The 23,942-nt window shown below is 33.0% G+C and overlaps 2 protein-coding genes across 4 annotated transcripts in view; one reads left to right on the top strand and one right to left on the bottom strand.

Moving 5' to 3' along the window:
- Positions 1 to 1,956: 1,956 nt before the first annotated feature.
- On the bottom strand, positions 1,957 to 17,989 carry LOC106070228 (meiosis-specific nuclear structural protein 1-like). The gene is made up of 12 exons (XM_013230069.2): positions 17,830 to 17,989; positions 13,907 to 14,056; positions 12,931 to 13,005; positions 11,636 to 11,763; positions 11,011 to 11,113; positions 10,349 to 10,444; positions 8,576 to 8,709; positions 7,871 to 8,087; positions 7,384 to 7,491; positions 6,636 to 6,758; positions 5,126 to 5,386; positions 1,957 to 3,213 (listed from the first exon to the last, which is right to left on the bottom strand). Exons 1-12 carry the CDS (start codon positions 17,830 to 17,832, stop codon positions 3,103 to 3,105), a joined length of 1,509 nt encoding a protein of 502 aa, XP_013085523.2. The 5' UTR covers positions 17,833 to 17,989; the 3' UTR covers positions 1,957 to 3,102.
- A 347-nt stretch (positions 17,990 to 18,336) lies between these two features.
- LOC129923896 (uncharacterized protein RP688-like) overlaps positions 18,337 to 23,942 on the top strand; it is a 90,375-nt gene continuing 84,769 nt past the window's right edge. For 2 of the 3 annotated variants that reach the window (XM_056016810.1, XM_056016809.1), the window contains exons 1-2: positions 18,337 to 18,523; positions 23,612 to 23,683. The gene's annotated coding sequence lies outside the window, so the exon portion shown is untranslated. The remainder of the gene's footprint in view (positions 18,524 to 23,611; positions 23,684 to 23,942) is intronic. The other variant, XM_056016812.1, reaches the window with a different exon arrangement.

Raw genomic sequence — 23,942 nt, 5'->3', positions numbered from 1 at the left:
TGTGTGTGTGACAGAAAAAAAAATTGAGAGTTAAAGAGATTGAAAAAAGATAGAGAGAGAGAGAGAGAAAGAGAGAGAGAGAGAGAGAGAGAGAGAAAGAAAGAGAGAGAGAGAAAAAGTGAAAGACTGAGAACTCACTTTGATGCCTACGTTTCCGCAGGAAAGAGAAAAGTCACGCTGGACTCTTATATTGATTTCTCTTCTATCTTGTCCAGTAGATTCCTAAATCGAGTTAATGTTATTGATATCATTGATTCAAGCTTTCATCTGGTTCTATTGTGTCCAGCGATGGACTTGATATTTTGGGAATTTTGCAACAAAGCGTTAACCCAAGACTAAAACAAAAATTGGACAGAACTACAGTAAGGCTACAAGCTGTTTGTGTTAAAGAAGAAAGTGGGGTTGAATGGTGGAAATATGTAACTATGGTTTGATAGAGCCAAAAAGTTAGTAAAAAGACAGATCTCTGCTCTACAGAGATAAAAAACAACTAACTTTGAAAGAGATATGACTGACAGAACTGAAGATCTAAATCCCGTGGGCACCAACTAGTAAGAGGCATGTCGCTGCTTATGTCTACTAGGGATAGAAATATGTTAATGGCAAATTATTTCCTCAACCAAATGGTAGTCTATAGCATATCTAAAGGGAACTGCCATATATCTCAATGCTGTAATGTATAACTCCAATTTACTACATAAAACAAAATTAATTAATTACCACTAATTGATTAAATAACAGGTTACATTTTTGTATCATTGATTTTTGTGTTATCCTCGACAATGACTAGAATTCTGCAAAATTTCAACTTGATCCGAGAACGGGAAGTGGGAGAAAAAAAAAAGTGTACAAGAATTGTACTTGACAGACAAACAGATGGACTTGATATAACCTTGGTAAAAATGTGAGCTCTCGGAAATGAAATGCTAATCAAGTGAAATCCCAAGGTTCACATCACGCGGACATGTCCTCATTTACAAACGTGATTTCCGCCCTCTATTTCAGGGGAAATAACAAAGTACCCCGGGTGGTTAGAAAAATCGACTTTCAGCCTATGAGGGATTTTCACAAATGAAGTCATTTTGTATTTCTGGTGTGCTGAATTGTTGATAACCTATGTCTTTTCAAAAAGCCTTTACTATGTTTTAATTAAATTTTATGAACATTTTTTTTTCTCTTATAGAAAACATATTTTTAAAAGTTGGCAACAGTGATCATTCAGTTTGATATTTGTATAATATTTATTTTAACATCGTATATCATATCAATTGCAGTTGTTTTTTAAAAAGAGAATATAATTACGTCATACGAATTTCGTGTGTCAATCTTGTTATGCATTTTGATCAGTGACTTAAAGTCGTTGGTTTTCATGGCTGATTCATGCAACCCATTCAATTATCTAATGGCACTAGGAATGAAGAAGCTTGCATACAAATTAGTCCTCCTTCACCTATTCCTTAGTCTGTTAAATTGTTGGGTCACCACACAAGATCTGTTGACCATCTTTCTCCATTCCTCTACTATGCCTCTATCTTTGTGTCTTTCTGAGTATTTCATAAGTTAGTTTTTTTTTTTATTTTTAAATTATGCTTTAATGCTTAATGCAACTCTTCCTCTTTTCTTTTTCTTACATTTTTCTTTAGGTTCCATACATACTTTGTTCAGGGCCACATCTGAGTTTGTGTGAAAACACAAACTCTCTTTGTAATCTTGTTCATTTGTGAAAAAGTTATGAACATAAGTCTAGTCGATATACTTATATATATAGGCCTAGGAATTAGCATTTTGAAATTAGAAATATTAACACTCTTAAAATAATTACACAAGCACTCTTCTTTGTCTGGTTATGTTTGTAAACAATTTACATGCCAAATAAGTATCTTTATACATGTATTTTAATTCCTAGGATAAATATACTTAAATAAACATTATTATTAGTGATAAAAAAGAACACAATTCATATTTAATATTTTATTTTACCATATTTTTTCACAGTTAATTTGCTTCTTTCAATTGTCAGATTTACAATAGATCTTGAAAAAAAAATCTGCTGAGATTCAACTATTAAAAATAGATCAGATGGCAACGAAGTGGGTTTAAAAGAAAAATTTATAGTAAGCTAATACTTTTAAAGACAATAACTACATTACAAGTAGCTTTTATGACTAAAACTAGTGATAAAAAAGCTAGCCATTGTAGCTACTGTTACGATGTAAAGAAGATATTAAAATATTCTCTTTCTAAAAAAGTAGTCTCAAAAAATGTTCAAAATAAAAAAAAAATAGTTGCCCTTAATCAACTTCCATGAAAACATGGTAAATATGTACAAAACATCGGAGATAACTAATACATTGCTTTAGACATAATTTTGTTTGTTTGATCTAAGGCAGTAAGCAAAAAAAAATTAGCGTAACCATCAAACTAGAGTTGCATACAAATTGTATAGTTAAACAGCAGTTTAATATTTATAAGTCTTTACTAACTGGCACTAGGGCATGGATCACTTGAGTTGCCTAAGCCTGATAATCAAAAACAGCTGCTGCTAACTAGTAATCTGTCCAAGCTATTGTGTTTAAAGTAAAGCCACAACAAAGTCTCAAAGTTTTTTTGTTACTGCTAGAAGGTGAAAAAAACTACAGCAAAAAAATATAACTGTATTTATCAAAACAATTCATTATCATTTATTTCTTTTCTTTTCATCTTTAATAATTCAAACCAAAACTTGATTGAAAAATTCCTATCAATTAATGTCACAGAAAATACTATCTACTGGTAATAGGAATCAACTGTTTCAAAAAAGATTTCTTTACATCGATCAAAATCTGTTATGAAAGTTAAAAATTCAACATTACGGAATGTTGACAACAAGTGACACGTCCAAATACAGACAGATAAAAATTGTGATACATTTTCAGCTCTGCACTAGAGTTACAGAATTAAAAAAAAAAATCTCAAACATTGTCATCTTTTCATTCAAGCAACATTACCAGGTCAAGGTCACTCTTTCATGTGAGAAAAGCTCAACACAATATTAATTAATTACTTATTATTATATACATTGACAAATATGTACATATAGAAAGCTTGCAACTATAGACGCCATCACTTAGAATTCCATGCCAAGTCATCAAATGGGTCAATCTGTCTTTGAGAATAGGCGTCCTTAAACTGGGGTCCAAGAATATCCAGGTCTTTCTCATCACGTATGACACCCTGAAGACAGAATATTTTGTGATGTTTATAAACAGATTTCATTAAAACCCCGTTAAGGAATATTATGGTTGAGGGGTAAAGCTTCTAAACCGAGGGTTCGAATTTCAGTGAAAACTGAGATTTTGTGTTTTGCGATTTTAAGGAGTCCAACAGCAGGTGTGGTGGCTGAGTGGTAAAGCAAATGACTTACGAAGCAAGGGGTCAGTATGACCAAAAATATGAAAGAGATTAGAGACAGGGTTACTGCTGCGATTGAACCCTATGATGACCTGCTATTGTAAAAAAATGCAAGGTAAAAATCTATGGCCATGTTACAAGGTCCTTGGGGCTCGCAAAGACCTTCCTTCAGGGAACAGTACCAGGAAAAAGAAGAAGAGGCAGACAGAGAAAGGGATGGGAAGACAACATACAAGAACAGACAGGCCTGCCATTGAAAGAGGTTCTTCTAACTAAGGCAAAAGACAGGAATGGAGAAAGACAGTCAACAAATCGTGCATGGTTCCCCAATGGTCTAACAGACTAAGGGATAGGTAAAGATACAAAATATCTCCAATAATGTATGTTTATTAGATTCCCCTTAGACATGAATGTTCCAACAGAAACAGGTTAGATGGACATGGCACTAGTGCATGTGCACTGACATCCCAGACTTGTACGAAGAAGAAACTCTAAATAAGGGCCACTTATGATCAAATAGAAGGTAACAGAAAAAAAAAGACCTTCAAATGATTGCCATTGAGTATGACCAAGACCAATTGTTATAGAAGGCCTGAACATTGACCTGTGATGTCACAACCTGTTTAGACAAATAGCTTGCTGCCACATTTGAGGTTTGATGTCATGACCTGTGATGTGCAATGAGCCATTGGTCTAAACTGCCTGCAGGTTGCAACGCTGCAGGTCAGTGTTCAGGCCTTCTATAAGGATTGGTCTCGGTACAAAAGATAGAAACTAAGTAGACTCCGTAATGGGGTATTTAATGGGCACTGGCTATAGTAACATAGGAGTGAAGAGGTTTGTAGCAACTGGGCCCAGACTAACCGGTGCCCACAGGGGACATTGAAGTTGTTTATTACTTTAAAAAGATGTACAACCATTGAGTGCCATGACAATATTAGGCCTACTTGTAAAAGATGGTAAATACACTAATAATGATTTTTAAATGTACTTATTCGTATAGCATGAGACCATGTATTTTTCTTGCAAGAATTCTTTTGATTCTTTTAGTATGCACAATCTTAGAATGCACCTTCCTTGCTATAATGCTTTTGGTTTTGTTAAGATCTTTTTCTCCTTATAATAGATGTTTGGTTTTCGTCTCTCTAGCACCTTTTGGTTTTGGCTTTGTGGGAGTTTGTTTACCCCTTTTTAGGGTGAGTATGTGAACTGTTACTACAACCTCATGGTTGTTTTGCCACCACAGTTTTGTAGAGCTATGTTGCAAGAACTTATCTTTTGCCTCTATACACGCAACTAGTGAAGGAGCTTAAGTTTGAGCTTGTACTGTAGCTAGATGTTGGTTGTTGTTATTTTATGTGATAATGGAAGCCACGGCTAAAAAGCAACAATGATATATAGGATGCCTTTTTTTTTGTCAAACCCAATCTTTTTTTTTCTTAATGGGGAACAGGGCATACATACATAATACACAACTTGAACATGGGCCTACTGGAATTTTGTAACGTTATTGTTAACAAGCTTAGTAAAATTAGCCTTCCTTAAGAGTAAAACCGTTGCATTGTTCTCAGACAAATCTGTTTTTTAATAATAAATAAGTAAACATTTATTTGTAGCTGCAATTCAATATACTTCAGTCTGATATTTGTGAGATTTGAGCATGAATCCTTATAGTATATATATATGGTAGTAAATATTATGCATTTAGTTTAGATAAAAACTCAGCACCACTTACCCGAGGTAAATAGCCCAATAACTTGATAGCATGTTCCTTGAGCAGTTTTTGTCTCTCTTCTTCAATGACTCTCTTGCGGAACTGCTCCAGTTTGGCTTCTTCCAGCCTGGCCTCCACCTCGGCTTCCCTCTCACGAGCGAACTGTACTCTTCTGTCCTCCAACAGTTTCTCTACTGCTCTCTGATGTTCAAGCTGCTTCATCCGCCTACGTTGGGCATTCATTTGTTCTAGGCGGTCGTCTTCAGCAAACTTGGCTAACATCTACAGATAGTAAGAATTCAGTTTTTATGGGGGAATATAGGAAATTTTTTTTTCACATAGATCTAGTATTTGAAATGGTGTCTGGCAGCGCATGCGTCACCCAGATCGCAACGATCCATGGTGGCGACTGAGGAGGTCAGAGCAGTCAATTATTGCGTAGTGCAGAACGGAACGTTGTCCTATTGGGGCATACTTTGCCCGGTTCCGCACAGAACTGTGGAGAGAGCGTCGAAACAGTGTTGCATGTCTTGTAAGAGTGTCCCCAGCTCTGCGAGCTAAGGGGGGACTTGCCTGTGCAGTCACTCAACTTGTATGGTAACTATGAGGCACTACGCCGGACGGCTAAGTTTTTTGCCAGAGCACTACGGGAGGACTAGTCCTTCCTGCTCTGATTTTTCAATAGGAGTTCATCTCAGTATTTGAAATGAAATTCATAAACATTTCCTTTTTTTTGCTTTTTATGTTCTAATATGATTCTGTCATTTAAAAATTATTTCTTTTGCACCCAGATTCCTGATGTTTTGAATTTTTGTATTAATAAATAAAAAAAAGTCTGAAGCCTAAAAAAAATATATCATATATTTAAAGTAATAGCATTTTGATTTGTTAAAGGGGAAAGATATTTTAAAACCTGTAAACTATGGTTCAAAAGGTTTAAAGAAATGTATGCATGTAATAATTGACTTTAATTTAAACAGTATATAAATGGGAGAAAGTGCTACAGAATATAGTAATTACAGAAGCCCAATGTATGACTGCAGTCGTGTATCAAGGCATATTAATACATATAAGTATAAACAGAAATGGACCCCTATATGCCTCTCAAAAATATTAAGGAGAAATGAGAAGTATTTCAAAGAAACCTTCTGCCCGTTAAAAAAAAAAAAATGCTAAATTTATTTTGACTAATAGACAAGGGATATCAGCATTATCATGAGGCAATAATTTTCAATATCTGATGCTGCATTCAAACTAAAATGCAGCAGATAACAACGACTGGAAATGAAGAAAGGACAACCTATAAACATGCTTAATGCTGAAATGAATTTAAACATGAATATACAATTAATACAAAAAGCCCAAGGGAGATGATCTAGATAAAATATTTCTATATTGCAACATTAAGTTATAGCAAAATTTACCACACCAGAATTGAAAATATAAAGTGGATTTCTGACATGATAATTCAAAGCAAAAATATTTTCTTAAGACTGTGGTTAATGGTTCTAGAAAGCCTGTCGCCGTTTACCTGTTTCCTGAACTCTTCTTCCTCAGCCTTTTCAGCTTCCTGTCTGAGAGCCTTGTAGTGCAGTTGCTGTGCGTGTGTCGACTGGAGATCAATTTTCTGTCTGATCTGTCTCTCCATTTCAGCCTGACAGAAAAAAGTGTACACACGATAATTGAGTACATCTAAATAGAGAACTTAATGAGCAGAAACAGTCATAAAAATATTTTTTTAACTTTTCTTCAAACTTCTAATATAAAAAGTATTAATCCTCATATTATATATTTCCGTCATTATACATTTTTTAAAGTTAAAAATTAGACCAGCAGTCTCTATTTTGGGGAAGTTAATAACTGGACCATTGTTACTTCTGTTACAAGACTCTTAATCATACACCAAACAGACCCATCAATAGTAGATAAAGAGAACGTTAATCTTGGTTCAACAAATAGCAGTATGCCAATAATAACCTCATTCACATTGCTCCATTTCCTAATCCTTCTTTATCTTTCTCTTTCAACATACATTTGCACCATTCTAAGTTCACGCTGTGCTGCACATGTAACAACAAACAGTCTGTATTTTTGGGGGTTGGTGAGGGTTTTTTTCTGGACTTCATTAGCATCCCTTTTAATATATTGGTGTGACATGCCACCTTTTTATTCATACATTTAAGTTCAAAAAGGTTTAGGAGCTATGAATAGAACTCTGTATTATTTATAAAAAATTTGAAACAATGCCCATCAAAGACTAAATCAAGCAACAATCTCACCATCTCTCTCTGTCGTTCTCTTTCTTCTGTTTCCTCCAGCACAAGCTCCAGCCTGATCTTTTCCATCTCTGCCCGCTCAGCCTCTTTCCTTGCTATTTCTTGGGCCAACTGGAAGAGGAAAAAGTAAAAGTTTAACAAAATTGCTAATTCATTTTAAACCGTTCATCAACAATTTTGTTTGCAGTACGTTATAAAATAAATACATTAAAATAACAAAAAACAAAATACAACATTTTGATTATATGATTAACATTTTCTACCATAACTAGATTTTTGAATTAGCCATCAAAAACAACAACAATGCATTGATACAATTAAAGTTTAACAAGAATGACTAAATTAACATTAACATGTCTTTCATCATAGAAAAAGTACTTGTAAATATTTTTTTAAAAAAGGGATAAAAACTCTCAAAGTTAAAATTGAGTAATAGTTATAAAACTAAAACAATATTTTACTTCAATAAAGCATAAGAATGATCACTTACAGCATCTTGAACCTTGCTCATGGCTGAATCTTTCTCTTTCTTCTGTGTCTTGAGGTACTCCTCCCTCTCCTGCATCTGTCTAGCGAAGTGTAGGATCCTCTGGTTCTCCTCTTCCATCTTTTTCTTCTCTTGGAGCTTCCATTCTTCCCTGGCTCTCTTAAATTCCTCTATGTACTGCTGTGTGACCTGACGCTTCTGGAGCTGCCTCTCAAGCTCTCTAGCAGATTAAAGGCAAGAATGGTAAAAAAGCTAACATTATTAGCAGGTAGTGTCAAACTCATTTAATCTCTTCAAAGAGGACTTAAAAAAGTCACATTTTTAAACTATGATGATACTGACGGTTATTTAAAAAGAATTAATTGTTAGTGTTAACTCATCTTATATAATACAGACGTTACTTCAAAAAAGAAGATGATTACGTCCTACGCTTCATGCATCTAGTCATGTACGTATGTTAACAAATGACTTAAATTCTGCCAGGCAACCCATTCCATGCTCTTATAGCACTAGGGAAGAAGGAGCATTTGTACAGATTTGTCCTAGCATATGAAACGAGGAATGTGCCTTTAATTTATTAATGATGATATTGATTGTTATTTAAATTATTTAAATTGATTTAATTGTAACAATTATTGTTTCAAAAGAAAGCAGCTTCATTCAATTTGAAAGAAATCCTAAGAGGCAGAACTAAATTAACAACGCTACCTCTGATCCTCCTCATAAATTTTGCGCACGATCTCGTCAATCATGAGTTTCTCCTTAAGGAATTCTTCATAAGCTTGCTGTTTCTGGGCTTCCTGTTCCTCCAGTTGTCTTTCCAATTCTTGCTGGTAGCGAGCCTGAAATTAACAATTAATTTTATATTTACAGGTAATGAATCATTGACTTTGTTGCAATATAAAAATATGTTTTTCGACAAACAGATAACAAGACTAAAGTCCTTTTGTAAAATGTTTTATATGTTTTGGATGCTCCTTCGGAAATAATGACATCCTAGCCCAACACCCCCTTCATTGCAACAGGGGATGGTAGCAGACAAGGTTAGAAGCCAGGACCATCAAGATCACTGAATGGCAGTCCAGAGGGCATAACACATGAACAGTCAGCTATCCCGAGCAGGCAGAAATCCAATCTTTTTCCTGGCTTTCTTGCAAGTCCCAATATAAACTGTATATAATTTAAATGTTTGTATATGCTAAGTTGATTGATTTATCTTGCAAGTCACAATGTAAGCTTAATATAATTAAAATGTTTAAATATGCCAAGTTGATTCATTTCTAACATAAATTTTAATAATCAAGTACAAAGTAGATTAGAAAGTGAAAATTTTCTGCAAGCATATAATGTTCCCCAAAAATTGCTACAATTACAAATACTGCATAAACAAAAAAGAAAAACATAAAATAAAAATACTTAAACCCCCCCCCCCCCCCAAAAAAAAAAAACAAAAACAATTAATTAAGTGTAATTATACCAATTAGTTTGGATCAGTCATGTAATTAAATTTGAAATAGATCTATACTAACAATAATACATTTCTTCAATTGTAAATATTTTTAACAATTGTTAATTAACTAATTGATTAATTTTTTATAGATTCTTGTTTTGTCAGGTACAATATATAATTGCGCAAAATTTCAACTTGATCCGAGATGGGTGTCGGAGTAATAACAAGTACAAACTTTTGACCAGACAGAGTCAATTGATTTAAGCTTATTAAAAAGAGTGTAAACAGAGGGGAAGGTAAGGAGGATGATATTTTGTCCATTATTTTGAGATATACCCCAAATTGTGTTTTATTTATTGAATAATGGTTGTCAAACTATTGTTGAAAATATTTTAATTCCAATGTTTTCTTTTTCTACTTATCAATCAATACATTTTGGACATCCCCTATAGTTTGTTTTGACTGTTGAATAATAAATAGACATTTTAGAAGAGCAAAGTAAGTTACATTATAAAAAGAAAGCAATAATAAATACAGTGAAGAGCACTGAATGAAATATAATAAACTATCAACCAATCTCTTAGGGAAATGACTAGCAACTGTAAGCAGTAGGATAAGTTGAATTCAACAATTTATCAGAAGCTTTCTAACTGGAGACATATAAGCAGATTAAGCAGGTAGCACAATGTCTTAATGGCTCTTGATGAAGCTAATTGTAATGCCAAGGTGCTAAAGGAAACATCCTCAGATGTTTGGGAAAAGACCCATGTCTGGGGAAACATTCTCAGATCTTCTGTAAAAGAACCATGTCTGAGGAAACATCCTCAGATCTTCTGGAAAAGATCCATGCCAATATCTGCAAGACCAGTTTTTTGAATACAGACTTTATGTTGGACACTGTGCTCTGAAATGCCATCAATAATCATGTCTAGTGTTATTCAGATAATGAATAATAGTCTTCATTGCCCTTGTCCTGTGAGCTGCATCCTTCTATGATACACCCAGACTGAAATATGTATTCAAGTACTCACCATCTCTTTGTACCTCTCCATTTCTCTCTGATGTTCAGCCTCCTCAGCTCTTTCGTTTTGTTCTTTCATGTGACGTGCAATCTCGGACTCTCGCTTCTGTTAACACGGAAGGCAACTCATTTGAGTAGTAAAAACAATTTCAATAAACCATGGATATTGTACAGGGGTGGTATTTAATCATTAATCATAATTTAATTTACATAGGGCTGTTAACTAACACATTGTAGGCTCAATGCCCAATAAAAATAATACTACATATGCGCAAAAGTCAAAATGGTAAACTAATTTAAATAAGTTTTGAAAAGGTAGCTCTGAATGTATTCTGAGTGCAATAAAGAGTGAAGTCCAAATCTTTTGTCCATGTAGCGAAAAGCTCTCAAACCGTAAAAAAAACAAAAAAACTTTAATTTTGATTTACTGAGACTGAGAAATTTAGTTTTTATTTTTTTTAAATACTTAATCTCATTTTAACCTAGAAATAAAGGTTATAATATATGCTTTAATTTAATTTTGTTTTAAAAGGCCAAAAAAATCTAGGTTAACATATTGTAAAGTAATTTGTTTATTTGATCTAATTAAAAATAAGTAGACCTGTCATTGCCAAAAGTGTGTTCTTTCTTTTTCTTACTATAAAAGAAAGAAATTGTTTGTAAGGCTCTCACCATTTCATCATACTTCATAGATTCCCGCTCTGCAATCTGTGCAGCTCTCTCTTTGTTTGTGTAAGCAGCTCTCAACTTGGCTTCCAATTCTCGTAGCTCAAGACTGAGTCAGAAATAGAAAGAGATTTAATTTTGGAAACTTAAGTCATAAGTAATAGAAGGAGTTTTAATTATGGAAACTAAAAAAAAAACAACAACTAACATATATGACAATGAGACTTTAATTTTAGAATCCTAGAGCAAACCATCTAAAGTAATTATATATTTCCAGTGGATATTTATTTTATAGATAAATAGCTATAGTTTTTTCCTATAATTAGATCTAAATAATTATAAATACGGAAAAGCGCTAAGCAAATGAAGTAAATTTATTAGTAATGAAAGAAGTTTTTTTTTATAATTTTATTTCTAAAAAAAACGATCGCTATTAAATTAGAAATATGTTTTGTTTCGTAAGCGCCTTTAGAAATGAAGATTATCAAGTGTCAGGCCAAACCTCTTTCTGAATGGCACAGTTGATGGGGGACCAGGTATGAACTCAGGATTATTGTGACAACTGTCCAAAGTGCATACCACACACCAGGGAGTTACCAAGTTGAGTTTAATCCTAAGACCATAAACTCACCTGGTTTCTCTGATCTGTTGTCTCATCTTCTCATCACGTAACTGTTCAAATTTGACTCTCTCAAGTTCTCTGGCCAGGTTCTCCTCCTGCTCAATCTGTTGCTGTTTTAGCAGCCGGTCTCTTTCTGCCTGGAAACAGACAGGACAAAAATCACTAATCAAAATTTGTAACAAAGAAGCTTCTAAATAAACATCTATACAAATAATTTTAAAAAAATATTAAAAAATTGCTTTTATATAGTGCACAATTCATGCTTTCAGCACAATGGTCCAATCTTTATTGTAGACCAGTGGGGGAGGGGGTATCTGGGAGAAGGTTTCATTGCTGCCTTTAGGCACTCAACAAACACAATTCTGCTCGGGTCAGGATTCAAGTTCAAGCTCCCTTGTTAGGTAGCCAAGTGTTGGTCTCTCAGTAACACATCCCACACATAGATTATATATATTTTTTTTATTTTATATAATAAGTATCTTTCGCTAATATTATGTTTTTATGCCTACAAGTTTCCTGGGAAATACTTCTCAGCCTCAATGTGGTACTTGGATGGAATCATTAGTTGCAGGAGATTATTAAGTTAACAGGGAAGCAAAACAGAACCCAGTTGGGGTGGCCAAGTACTGAGTTCATTGCACTGGATGGGAATGAAGAAAGCCCTAACAATAATGTCACTATCCACACACCATTCCTAAAGGGCCTATCTTTATGTCAGACAACTGCACGACTGATGTTGTACAGAAAAGAAATATGGGGGAGTTTCCCCCAGTGTTCTCATCCTTCGGTCTTGGGATATGAGCCATTGGAAACAGGGATGTAAAAAATTTTCATCTGCTTGGATCTTACCCAGACAGAACAGTTAGACTGGATGACGGAGATGAGCTTCAGTGGGCCTAAAGTTCCACCAGAGTCTTTGACTCAACTCGTACAGGTTTACAGCACATCAACAGTATTGAAGCCATATGATACCAATTTACTTATTTATTCCATACAAAATTCTTTTCAGTAACAACATGAGTTAAGGGCCAAGAAGAGCTGAACTACATAATGTCCTCTTTCATTTACTTCGCTTATAATGCTACCATCAATAAGACAGAAACCACAAATGAGCATTTCTCAAAACCATTTCATATCACAGGCAACAATCAATGTTAAGTCAAACCCTCAAGGCCAAACTGTTTTATACATAAATACAAGTTAATAAATCAGATTTTCTACAAATGTTGCTATAAATGAAGTTATTTATTGAGTAACCACCAGAGAAACATACGCTAACATTTGCCCAATACATTAAAACTTACCTTTAAAATAGCATCATTCATCTCCATCTCCTTGTTCATGATTTCCTGTTGTCTCATAAACCTTTTCTGTTTCACCTAACATAGATAATAACAATAAGTAGTATTATATAAAGTAAACGTTATGGGTTGAAAAAAACAACAAAAAACAGCAAAATATTTTTTATTAATTATAAACATAATGAATAAAGAATAAACCTAAAAAGAAAACAACACAACATTCAAGTAGATCTTAAGAATTCATGCATTAAGTCATTATTTTTTCACATCCCAAATAGAATGTTTCTATCTTGGAAAGCATAGTAGATCTATAAAAAGCAACATTTAAAATGTGGAACATGCCAAACAAATATAGGGATAATAATAAGTGTATCAGATGGCTTGAGTGTAGGTGTTGTGGCTCTGTGGTTAAGTGATTGGCTTTTGAAATGGCTTCCTGGGTTCGAATCTCTGTGAAGACATGGATTTTGAATTTCAGGATCTTTAGGGCGCCTCTGAGTCCACTCAACTCTAATGGATACCTGACATTAGTTGGGGAGAGTAAAGGCGGTTGGTCGTTGTGCTGGCCACATGACACCCTCATTAACCATGGGCCACAGAAACAGATAACTTATACATTATGTGCCCTATAGACCTAAGGTCTGAAAGGGGAACTTTACTTTAGAACACCTAAATCTAAAGGCACTAGGAAGAGGCTGTGGAATTCACCTGTGACTGATATCTGTGGATAGACATTCCTTCCCTGTGTGCTGAATGGCAAAAGATAATCTATGTCTAAGTAAGTAATTCATGATTTAATGTCAAAATAGTACTATATTACTATGAGTTGAGTAAAATTTGACTTTAAAGAAATATAGTTATGATTCACTAATTCGTCAGAGACATGCAACTACTAGCATTGACTCATATGACACTATCACAATCTATATTTTATTGTTTATTACAAATATAATTTTAGAAACCTTAAAAATGTTCCCACCTTTTCTTCCCTGCGTATATTTTCTTCAATATACTGAGCCATCTTTTTCTCCATCTCCATACTTTGAAGGTCCACCTCTCTCTGTCTATTTTTCTCTAATTGTTGTTGAAAGACCGCCTGGTCTTGAAGCTGAGCTCTTCTAGCCATAGCCTTTAAAGAACACAAATAATTTTTATAGACTTTCAATGTAATCATACTAAAAAATACATGATCAATCAAACTTTGGACTAAAACTAACTAAAACTATGAACATGGAAGAACTTTCCATAAAGAACTTTAAATTTGTAGGTTTATATTTAATTTAATTATCTAGAGATTACACTGAAGGAAGAATTTTTAACAGGAGAAATATCAAAATTAACTGAAAATGATTTAATCATGTGAATAGAGAGGGATTAGTGCTTCAACCAGAGGCAGCCTTAGTAGTGTGCATAAGATTCACTGGTCATCTAAGGCCACCTCTGCTTCAACCAAGGACCTACTACAGAAGACAAACAGTTTTACAAAAACAAAAGAAAAGATTTTATTGGACAGTTTGATATTTGCAAGAGTGATGGGTGTTGATGGTATTAGTTCTCCAGTAGAGAGACTGTTTCACATTTGCATTGGTCTCAAATTATTATATTTTGTGTTCAATAATAAAAGAAGGTATCTTTATTAATGTATAATGTTCAATGAAACTAGAAATTAAACAATATATCTATAGAATATAATATGTCTTTAGTATTACAGAGTTGACTTCTTAATAGGATCGAAGTTGAACTTGAAATTTTTTTAGAATTATTAATTTATAAATCAGAAAAAAAAATAGCCTGCAAGACTCAAGTGTTACAAAAAAGATAGGGTTGCATAATAATTGATGTATGCATGGCAAATCTTTATGGACTCTAATTGTAGAAATAGAGAGAAAGATCCTAGCCATGAAGTTGAGATTTTGTAGAAGGATTCTCATCATTACATACAAAGAATGCATTACAAAACTTGAGAATCCAAAACAGGATTATAATGGCGATCGGGTCCCGATGATGACCTTATGACTACCCAAAAAAATGCAAGATAAGACCGTACAGTCATTTAAGGATATCACAAGTGCTCAAAAAACGTTTCTACATCAAACAGTACCAGGAAAAAGAAGTTAGAGGAAGTGATAGAAGGAGAACATTAAGGAATGGTTGGGCCTGTCTATGGAAGAGATTTGAATCCTGGCAAAAGACAGAGAAGAATAAAGAGAGACGGTTGTCAGATCATGTGTGGTGCTCAACAGACAAAGGGACAGGTGATGGTGATTAAAATTTATTTTTACAAATAAATTCCGGATGTAATTTCCTCAAAACTCATTCCTTATTGGCCTTATACAAAGCATTAAATCACTGATCAAAAAGACTTGAGTTAATCTAAGATAGCATGCTTTGACAACATAGTAGGTCACAGACTCTCCTTTTTTTTCAATAATAATTTTTTTTTTACTTAAAAAAAAAGAATGTCTGCTTATCATCTTGTAAAATGTTTGCTATGAGCATGTATCGGATGTTCCTTCAGAGTTGAAGATAATGTATTACATTTCAATTTCTAGATCAAACCACTGAATGACGACAGGAATGGCAGTGAGCTGGATATGAACCAAATTAAAGAACAACACCAAATTTAGGTTTTGATAGTGTATTGACTATTATGTCATTTTGACATTTTATCATACTAATTTTATCCTCGCCAAATCATAATCTTTTTTAGTCTTATAATTCTATAATAAGTATGCTCAATAAAAAAAAAATTAGACAAATCTATAAAATAACAGATCTAAATCTATATTTACTATATAATATTGATATAGAATATGGATCTAGTAAGATCTAGCTAGATATAAATTATTATAGCTCAAGATCTAAATGACAAAAAAAAATTAATAAATGAGTATATTATAGGCTAGCCTAATATAAGTATTATGTTATGAGATTTAGATCTAGATCTATATAATAGTACATAGACCTAGAAAATAATAATATTATTATAGAATCTACATTATAATATAAATATTCTAGATCATCTATTCTAGATCTACAATACATTATCATGATTATGATATGAGCAGATTACATTCTGAGTTCTCACAATTCTGATATTGTTTCTTTTCACTTTTCTAAATGATAATCGAGACATCATGAGTAAATCTAGAATCTAGACTAAGATTTGATATATGATACTAGACTAGGATAAGATTATAATAGGCATGATCCGCTTTTAGGTCAATTGATTAATAATTGTAATTGACTATTTAGAATACAGATCTATACTAGTTTAATTATTTCGAACATTACATGAATTCGGACATTCGCAGTTTTTTTGTGGTCATTAAATAATTATTTTAATATTTATTATAAAACTAGCGCGCTGTATAATGTGCTTGTGCATTTTCCAATGATTCTGACCCAAATTTCCTTCCATTTAGCTGTCTTTTTATGTAAGAAAAACGAATTTCAAATTTGTTAGTCAGGTTGTTGTTTTTTCCTATGTTACCTGGATGACTTTACCTCTTCCTAGAGTTAAGACTATATTTTTTGATTGGCTAAGTCTATACTAATGAGCCCGGCAATATTTATTCTGTTTTTGGAGCTAATTTATTTGATTCATAAGCCAAGTTTTCTAATTCTATACCAAAAAAAATTAATACGGTGTCCGAATTAAATTACGATTTTCTTACCAAAATTTATTTCGGACAGCCAGTTTTGGACATCAATAAAAATGATCTTATATTATATTTGTTCGTTTGTTGTTTTTTTTTAATAGAGAATAAATGGGTAAATGTTTGGAGTGAGCTTGGTACATTGAATGAAGTTAAATGCTTAGATCTAGACCTACTAGATAGATCTAGATTTATATAGAGAGAATATAGAGGATTCAGTTAGGCAAGAATGGCTTTCGTAACCTGTAGTGGCCTACTATACTACAAAAGATCATCTGTATTAGAAATTTATAAAATTAATAAACAAAAAAAAAACACAAACATTCAACACACATCTAATCATGCAAACCCCAAACATTCAACACACATAAAATTTATATAAACAAACATAAAATAAGTCTAAAAGTCGGTGCAGAAATCACTATTCCAGTGACCTAATTTTGGTAGAATAAGTGTGTTCATATTTTTATTTTTTGTGTTCGTATTTATGCATAGTTTGAAAACATCGTAATGATTTCATGTGAGGGGCTATGCCTGGGGATCTTAAAATTTAGTTCATGTTAATATAGAAGTAAAATCAGAGTTTATTGATGCCTAAATATAGAGACTGTCCGAAATAAATTATGGTGTCCGGAATCAAATAATGTGGGTCAAATGTGTCCAAATGTGACCTTAAATATAATAACAAATATAGGTTTGGGGAACAAATATAAGTAGTCATCCTTATTCTCCTTTAACTAAAGAAGATTTTGATATGTCATTTTCTTTTCTATGTCAAACCATTGTAAAATAATGCGCTGTCAAAGTCAAACGTTCAAATTTGGGCCTATAGGTGTCCAAATAGCATAAACTACTCTAGATCTAGATATGATGATGATGATATCTTTAATCTTAGTTAAAAGTTAAGACTAGTCACTAGAAATGTAGAAAGTGAGTAGACTGTTACTGTGTGACTGTAGACTAGATCTAGATCTTCTTAGTAATCTTAGACTAAAAACTTATGTCTTAAATTTCTAGAATCTAGATCTCTAGATAGCTTAGAATTCTAGATTGAAGATTCTAATTCAGAAATTCTAGAGTGAAGACTGAAGATTCTACTTCTAGATCTAGATCTAGATTCAAATTGTCACTATTTATCTATTATTAGTGTCACTATTATAGATCTAGATGACTAGATCATTAGTAGATCTACATCGAAGCAAAAAAGATACACATCTTCTTGAAACACAAAAAAAGCAGTTACCATTTGTGGTTACTAATGTAGATTTATAGTTTTATTGAATCATAAATTATAACGGCCACAGTTTTTATATTCTAATAAGGTCACAGCCTGTATTAAGACAATAATACAAAATATGGCGGGCGATGTTGTACATTACATCTGGTTGCTAGGAAGAGGTACTCATACAGAAAAATGTTTAAAAAAGTATCAGTGTAATCGTTTGCACATACCTATATACAAAGTTGATAATATATTTACTTGATATTAGGGTAGGATTTTAAGATTATTTTCTTTTTTTACCGATTTCAAACAAATAATAAAATTACATTTGAAAATATGTAGACTTATGTATGTATATTGATAATAGTGCACATTTTTCTTATTAACAGCATGTCTTATAGACTTTTATAAATAAATTACAAGCAGAAAAATAGCGAAAAATAAATGCTGGTGGGCTCCAATTCTTAACTGTAGTCTATAACGTTGAGTGGCAAATGTTATCTGGCATATATGTAGTTCTAGACCGATAGTTTATATTTCCGGTTCAGTATTTTCAAATGAGATTTTAACAAACTACACTGAATGAGATAATCTAGATCTTTATGCAGGGACGGACTGCATGCCAAAATCGGCCTGGGCATTTCTATACAACCCAGCCCACAAATTGCCATATGATCATACCTGTCATCAAAATCATTGAGCAAAGTTGAATAAGGTATCCAAAGTAGTTAGCTTGATCTTATGATGATCTTGATCTTATGATGATGATTTATACTTATAGTATATTATATTCAATATTGACTATATTACTATATTATATAAAAATTGACTAGATTACTAGATTCTACTATAATACTATATCTATATCATAATCATACTATATGATACTGATAGTATATTCTGTATATGATAATGAATAATATATTATTTATTTATTATTATTAGATGATTAAGCTCTATTACGAAATTGTCTAAATTAATAAAGTAAAACACTTGGATTGGGGAATCTCGTAATGAGAAAAAAAAATCCTGATTTTATATAGGTTTACATACACATACATGTACTTGACATTCACATTCAAGGCATCTTAGTATCCCCCATCTATGAACATAATGTTTATGATTAGTTTCACCCCTTACATTTTTCTTAGACCTATGGACTTCAATTTACAAATGCAACTCTTCAGCGTCCATTATTTAGCTGCCCACCTGACAAGGTCATGGGGGTGCAGGGCAGAGTGGTTAAGAGCCTAGCTTCCAAACTTGGGATACTGGGTTTGAATCACGGTGAAGACTCTAACGGTTAACTGACTTTATTTGGGTGGTCATTGTGCTAGCCATAGGACACCCTGCTCATTAACCATTGGCCAAAGAAAAGGATGACCTTAACATCATCTGCCCTATATCTTTGTATTGGGGCTGGGGCAAAGTGATTTCTAATTAGACCAGATCTATCTAGAATGGTACATCTAAAAATAACCCTTTCAGTCCTTGTGATCTATAGGACATGTTGTACTGATGTGCCAAAAACTCAAACTCTCTGTCCCATGGTTAAAGAAGGTGTCATGTGGCCTACACAATGACTAACCCTTTTTTTTACTTTTCCCCAACTGATGTAGGTACCCATTAGAGTTGGGTGGACTCAGAGGTGCCCTAAGGATCCTGAAAGTAAAAATCCCAGGATTCGAACCCAGGACCCCGCCCAGTTTGGAAGCTAATTTCTTTACCACTCAGCCACCATGCCTCAGTGTGGTACATCTATGTTAGCTGGGCATCAGAAATTATTTTATCTTGAAACATTTTGTTTTCCAAAGATTCTTGATTTCACAAGTATTAAAAATAACTAGATGTTAAGTTTAGAAATCTTAGGCTACTACCATATTTAGATGAAGTTATTATTTTTCCACAACTAAGCATAACTATATTTAGATCTACATAGCTAGTTTTGAAGGAGGGTCAGATTAAAACCCCTGCAATGTCTTCAACACCCTATGGACATCCGTATGTGTCTCTTATACTCTCTGCCATATCACAAGTTACACATCTTAAAGCTTCCACTGACATACAAGCACATTTTGTTCAAACTGTTTCCACGCAGGTATAGAAAGCACATAGGAAAAATATCTGATGAACATCTTTCCATTCACCTTTACAAGAGAACTTAAAACAGAAACTTTTGGTTGCCCCCTGCTCTTTTTTTCCCATCTGCCAACATGTATGTTTGCCAATGTAATGCAGTATGAATGTGGGTCCTGTCAGTGGTTCCAGCTTAAGAAAAGATGTTTGGTATATTTCCGGTTAGCTCAAATAATTGTCCGGGTTCGAATTTAATTCTAAAGTTTATTACATAACAGAAATTGATCTGCTTAAATAGATCTATATTTTATATAGTCTATTTTCTTTTTAAGACCTTTTCTAATTTGGGTTCATCGCTTGTTAATGTATTTGTTAATCTAATCACATCTTTGTAGCTTCACATAGACAAAAACATATTATTAATAAACACAAACACACTTACACAGATACAATACTTAGAAAGCTATATGTCACGAGAGGGAAAACGTCGAATTTAATGTCTTGGAAATATACTTATTTACATAGTACCGGTACTTAAATATTTTTCATATGGTATTTCTAAACCGATATACACTTATAAATAATTGCAATTATGCAAAATTTTTTTCACTTGGCTGCCGGAACAAACAAGACTGTTAGTGCATCTATAATATAATAATAATAATAGTAATAATAATAATCTTTATTGTCCTTAAGTAAATTTGTATTACAATTTGTGCATTACACCAAACAAAACATTGTAACTTTAAAAAACCAAAATGCACATTTCACACCAGACTCACTCATTATTTACATGCAAAAGTTTATATCAGAATGTTTCTATTTAATGATTTGATTGCCAGGGTATAGACTGAGTGTTTTTGCACATTTCCAGCTTATTTCGCTATTATCGCAAAGCTTATATCAACTCAGTCTTTGTCTGTCGGGTAAAAAGTTTGTACACATTATTTCTCCCACACCCAATCTCGGATCAAGATGAAATTTTGCACTTATTTATTTTACCTGACAAAACAAGAATCAATAAAAAAAAATATGAATTAGTTAATTAACTATTGGTAATTAATTATTTTGTTTGCTATCACACATGGGAAAGAAATTTTACTTGGCCGATGTAATGGTTTAAGTTGAATTAGTCCCCTTTATACTTTGCTTTGTGTTTGATAAAACATACAAGTGCTTCTCTGGTACATTGTATTAATAATGTTAAAAGCATGAAATTGTACTAAACAAAAACAATTGGTAAAAATATTGATAACCGCAAAGATTTATTGTTGTTGTTCTAGATCTATTACAAATTTAATTACATGACATATCCAAACTAATCCATACAATTTCATTTCCTATAAGCTTTTTTTTTTTAAGTATTTATTTTATGTTTTTCTTGTTTAAATTACAAAGTTTATGTTAACTCACTCTGTCTGTCTGGTACAAATTTTGTATACATTATTTCCCATACTTCCCACTCTCTGATCAAGTTGAAACTTTGCGCAATTATTCATTGTTCTTAACAAAACATGAATCCGTAAAACAATTAACCAATCAATTCATAAATTAGTATTGATTAATTAATTTTATAAAAAATCTTACAATATTTAGAGACATGCTTGATAATGTCCAGGACTTTCCCTATCAAATCTTTGTTGTTTTATTTTAAAGTATTTTTTTAATATTTTGTTTATGTTTAACGTAAATATTCATATATCATAAAGTTTAATATATGTTTGTTCCATGTTTGAAATGCAGCTCATTATAACGACAAGCAAGATAACATGCATTTATCATTGCAGGTGTGTTCAGAGAGAAGAAAGAATGTAGATTTATTAACTTGTTATGTGCTAACTGTAACTGTATGTGGGCGTATTTAAGTTTCCAACAAATGTCTCTTGTCCCTCACATGAACAATGCAGAGCATGCAAATAATACGAGAGAATAGGCAATCACTTTCTGTGTACTCTTTATGTTTCAACCGTATAATGTTCTTCTTTCAAAGATTGATCTATGAAGTACCTAAAACACTTAATAACTTTATGGGGAAAAAAAATAGGGACATATTTCAAGGGGGGTAACCCTATATTTTAATGTCTATTTTGAGACAAGAGTAAATAAGGAGTAATCGCACTTAGTTGAATTTCGGTCTTTGATTTGACTCCCGCGTAGAAGGTTATAAATAACAAGTGTCTTTTTGACAGGACCCATGTCTCGAATGCTTTAGTGCGGGAGAAGTGGTTATATATATATCTTACGTCGTGTTAGAGATTTGTCACTGAAAGTGGTGACTTCCCCTGTCTAATAGCTTTAATTCATCTTCATTAGTAAATATAACTTTCGATCACTAGAAATAAACTATTTTTAAAACGATGATTTTGGAAAATAACAAAGGCGTATCCTTGTACATCGAAAATACAATGTCCACTGTTCGTTTACTGCCAGCCGTCTCTAATCTCTAGTCCAAAACTGTTTCTGTCAAAACCAAACTACATAACAACTTTTTGGTTTGAGATTATGAAATTCAAAATAAATAAAACTATATCCCATTTCCACTAGCAATGCACTGTTCCCGCTTTAGAAGTACATTAGCTTCTTCATACACAATACTTTCTTTTAGGGGACTATCTGTTATGGAGTGCGTTTTGCGTGTTTCTAGTTGTAAAGGCTAAATGGATTCTGATGTAACCGCGAGGGAGTCTGTCACAGTTGACTTGAAGTGGGGGAGAGGCAGACGAGAAATAGAAAGACGTGCATTTCAGTTCTTTTGAGTAGCAAAAGTACCTTTTTCAGATTTGGCGATATATAGGCTACGTAATGTGATTCGTTACTATGGCCAGCACAACGACCAACCACCTCTACTTTCCCATGCTATTGTCCAAGTTGGGTGAAATTAGGGGCGTCCTAAGAATTCCCTAAGTTCAAAACCCCTTTCTTCACCAAACGCTCTACTGCTCAACCATTACACCACTGTGAGTTGTTGTTTTTTTAAAGAGAGATTTGTTGGGTTTTGTCCCCTTAAATAATTGTAAAAACTGTTTCTCCCGCATGCATTCTCCGATCAAGTTGATACTTTAAACAATTATTTATTGTACCTCCGAAAACATGAATTAATAAAAAAATATGGGTAATTAATTATTGTATTTGATATCGAATAAGGGAAATAACTTCTACATGATTGATAATATAGTTTTAAGGGGCGTTCTTCCCCTTTAGATAAGGTTATTTTTTCAAAAGAGGATTTTTTGTTATATTTAGTTTTTTTTTTTTTCATATGCAGAGGTTTTTACGTCCTACACATGTCTGCTTGAAAGCCCCTCACCATTTGAGAATCATTGTCAGTTAAACTATTCCACGTCCCGTATTTAAAGTGAATTGATTCCCTAATGACCACTTGCGTCTAAATACAAAGGATCGCTTATTCTGTTACGTGAATGGATGAGCTCTCGCGGTCAGAGTGACTCACGCTCCGTGGACTTTTTAATGAAAAACAACAACAAAGTTCAACACAGAGCAACACACGAAACAAACAACAACAACAATTAAAAAGTGCATTTTTAAATTCTGCTGGAGATAATTAGAACGACAGAGGTACTGTCCTAGTGATGATAGAGTTGTGCTGTGAATGCGTGAACTTTGGCCTGTGCTACAAACGTACGCTGATTGTGTTCGATCGGTTTTATCGTGAAGTATTAGGGCGTGCTACCGAACTATTTTTTTTTTTTTTGTTTCTTTCTGATAGTGTTGACGTTAAGTCCATTGACGAACAGTGAACACAAACACATGGCGAGATTGGAGTAGCCTATGGGAAAATGTAAGGTTACATTTTGTTTTACTTTTCTATTTGTTTTTTACTTGTTGTGCTCTGTTTGTATTTGTCATTTTATCAACAAGCAAAATACAAAAAAAAAAAAATACTTAAAAAAAATAACAGAAAACTTATGTTTATGTGTATCAAATAGTTTGTATCAGAAATGTAATTAAATTTGTAATAGATCTAGAATAACAATAATAACAATAATAAATCTTCGCGATTAGAAATATTTTTTTTTACCAATTGTTTTTTTTTCAGC

Source organism: Biomphalaria glabrata, chromosome 18, assembly GCF_947242115.1.
Source record: "Biomphalaria glabrata chromosome 18, xgBioGlab47.1, whole genome shotgun sequence".
NCBI classification, from domain to species: domain Eukaryota; kingdom Metazoa; phylum Mollusca; class Gastropoda; family Planorbidae; genus Biomphalaria; species Biomphalaria glabrata.
This window is presented reverse-complemented; position numbering and strand designations above follow the sequence as displayed.

Bases quoted from the DNA above. Each gene is read 5' to 3' on its own strand.
- LOC106070228 (XM_013230069.2), bottom strand. The intron at 6,759-7,383 runs GTGAGATTGTTG...TTTTTCTGTCAG, and splicing joins GAGAACGACAGAGAGAGATG to GCTGAAATGGAGAGACAGAT. The intron at 5,387-6,635 runs GTAAACGGCGAC...TACTATCTGTAG, and splicing joins AAGAAGAGTTCAGGAAACAG to ATGTTAGCCAAGTTTGCTGA.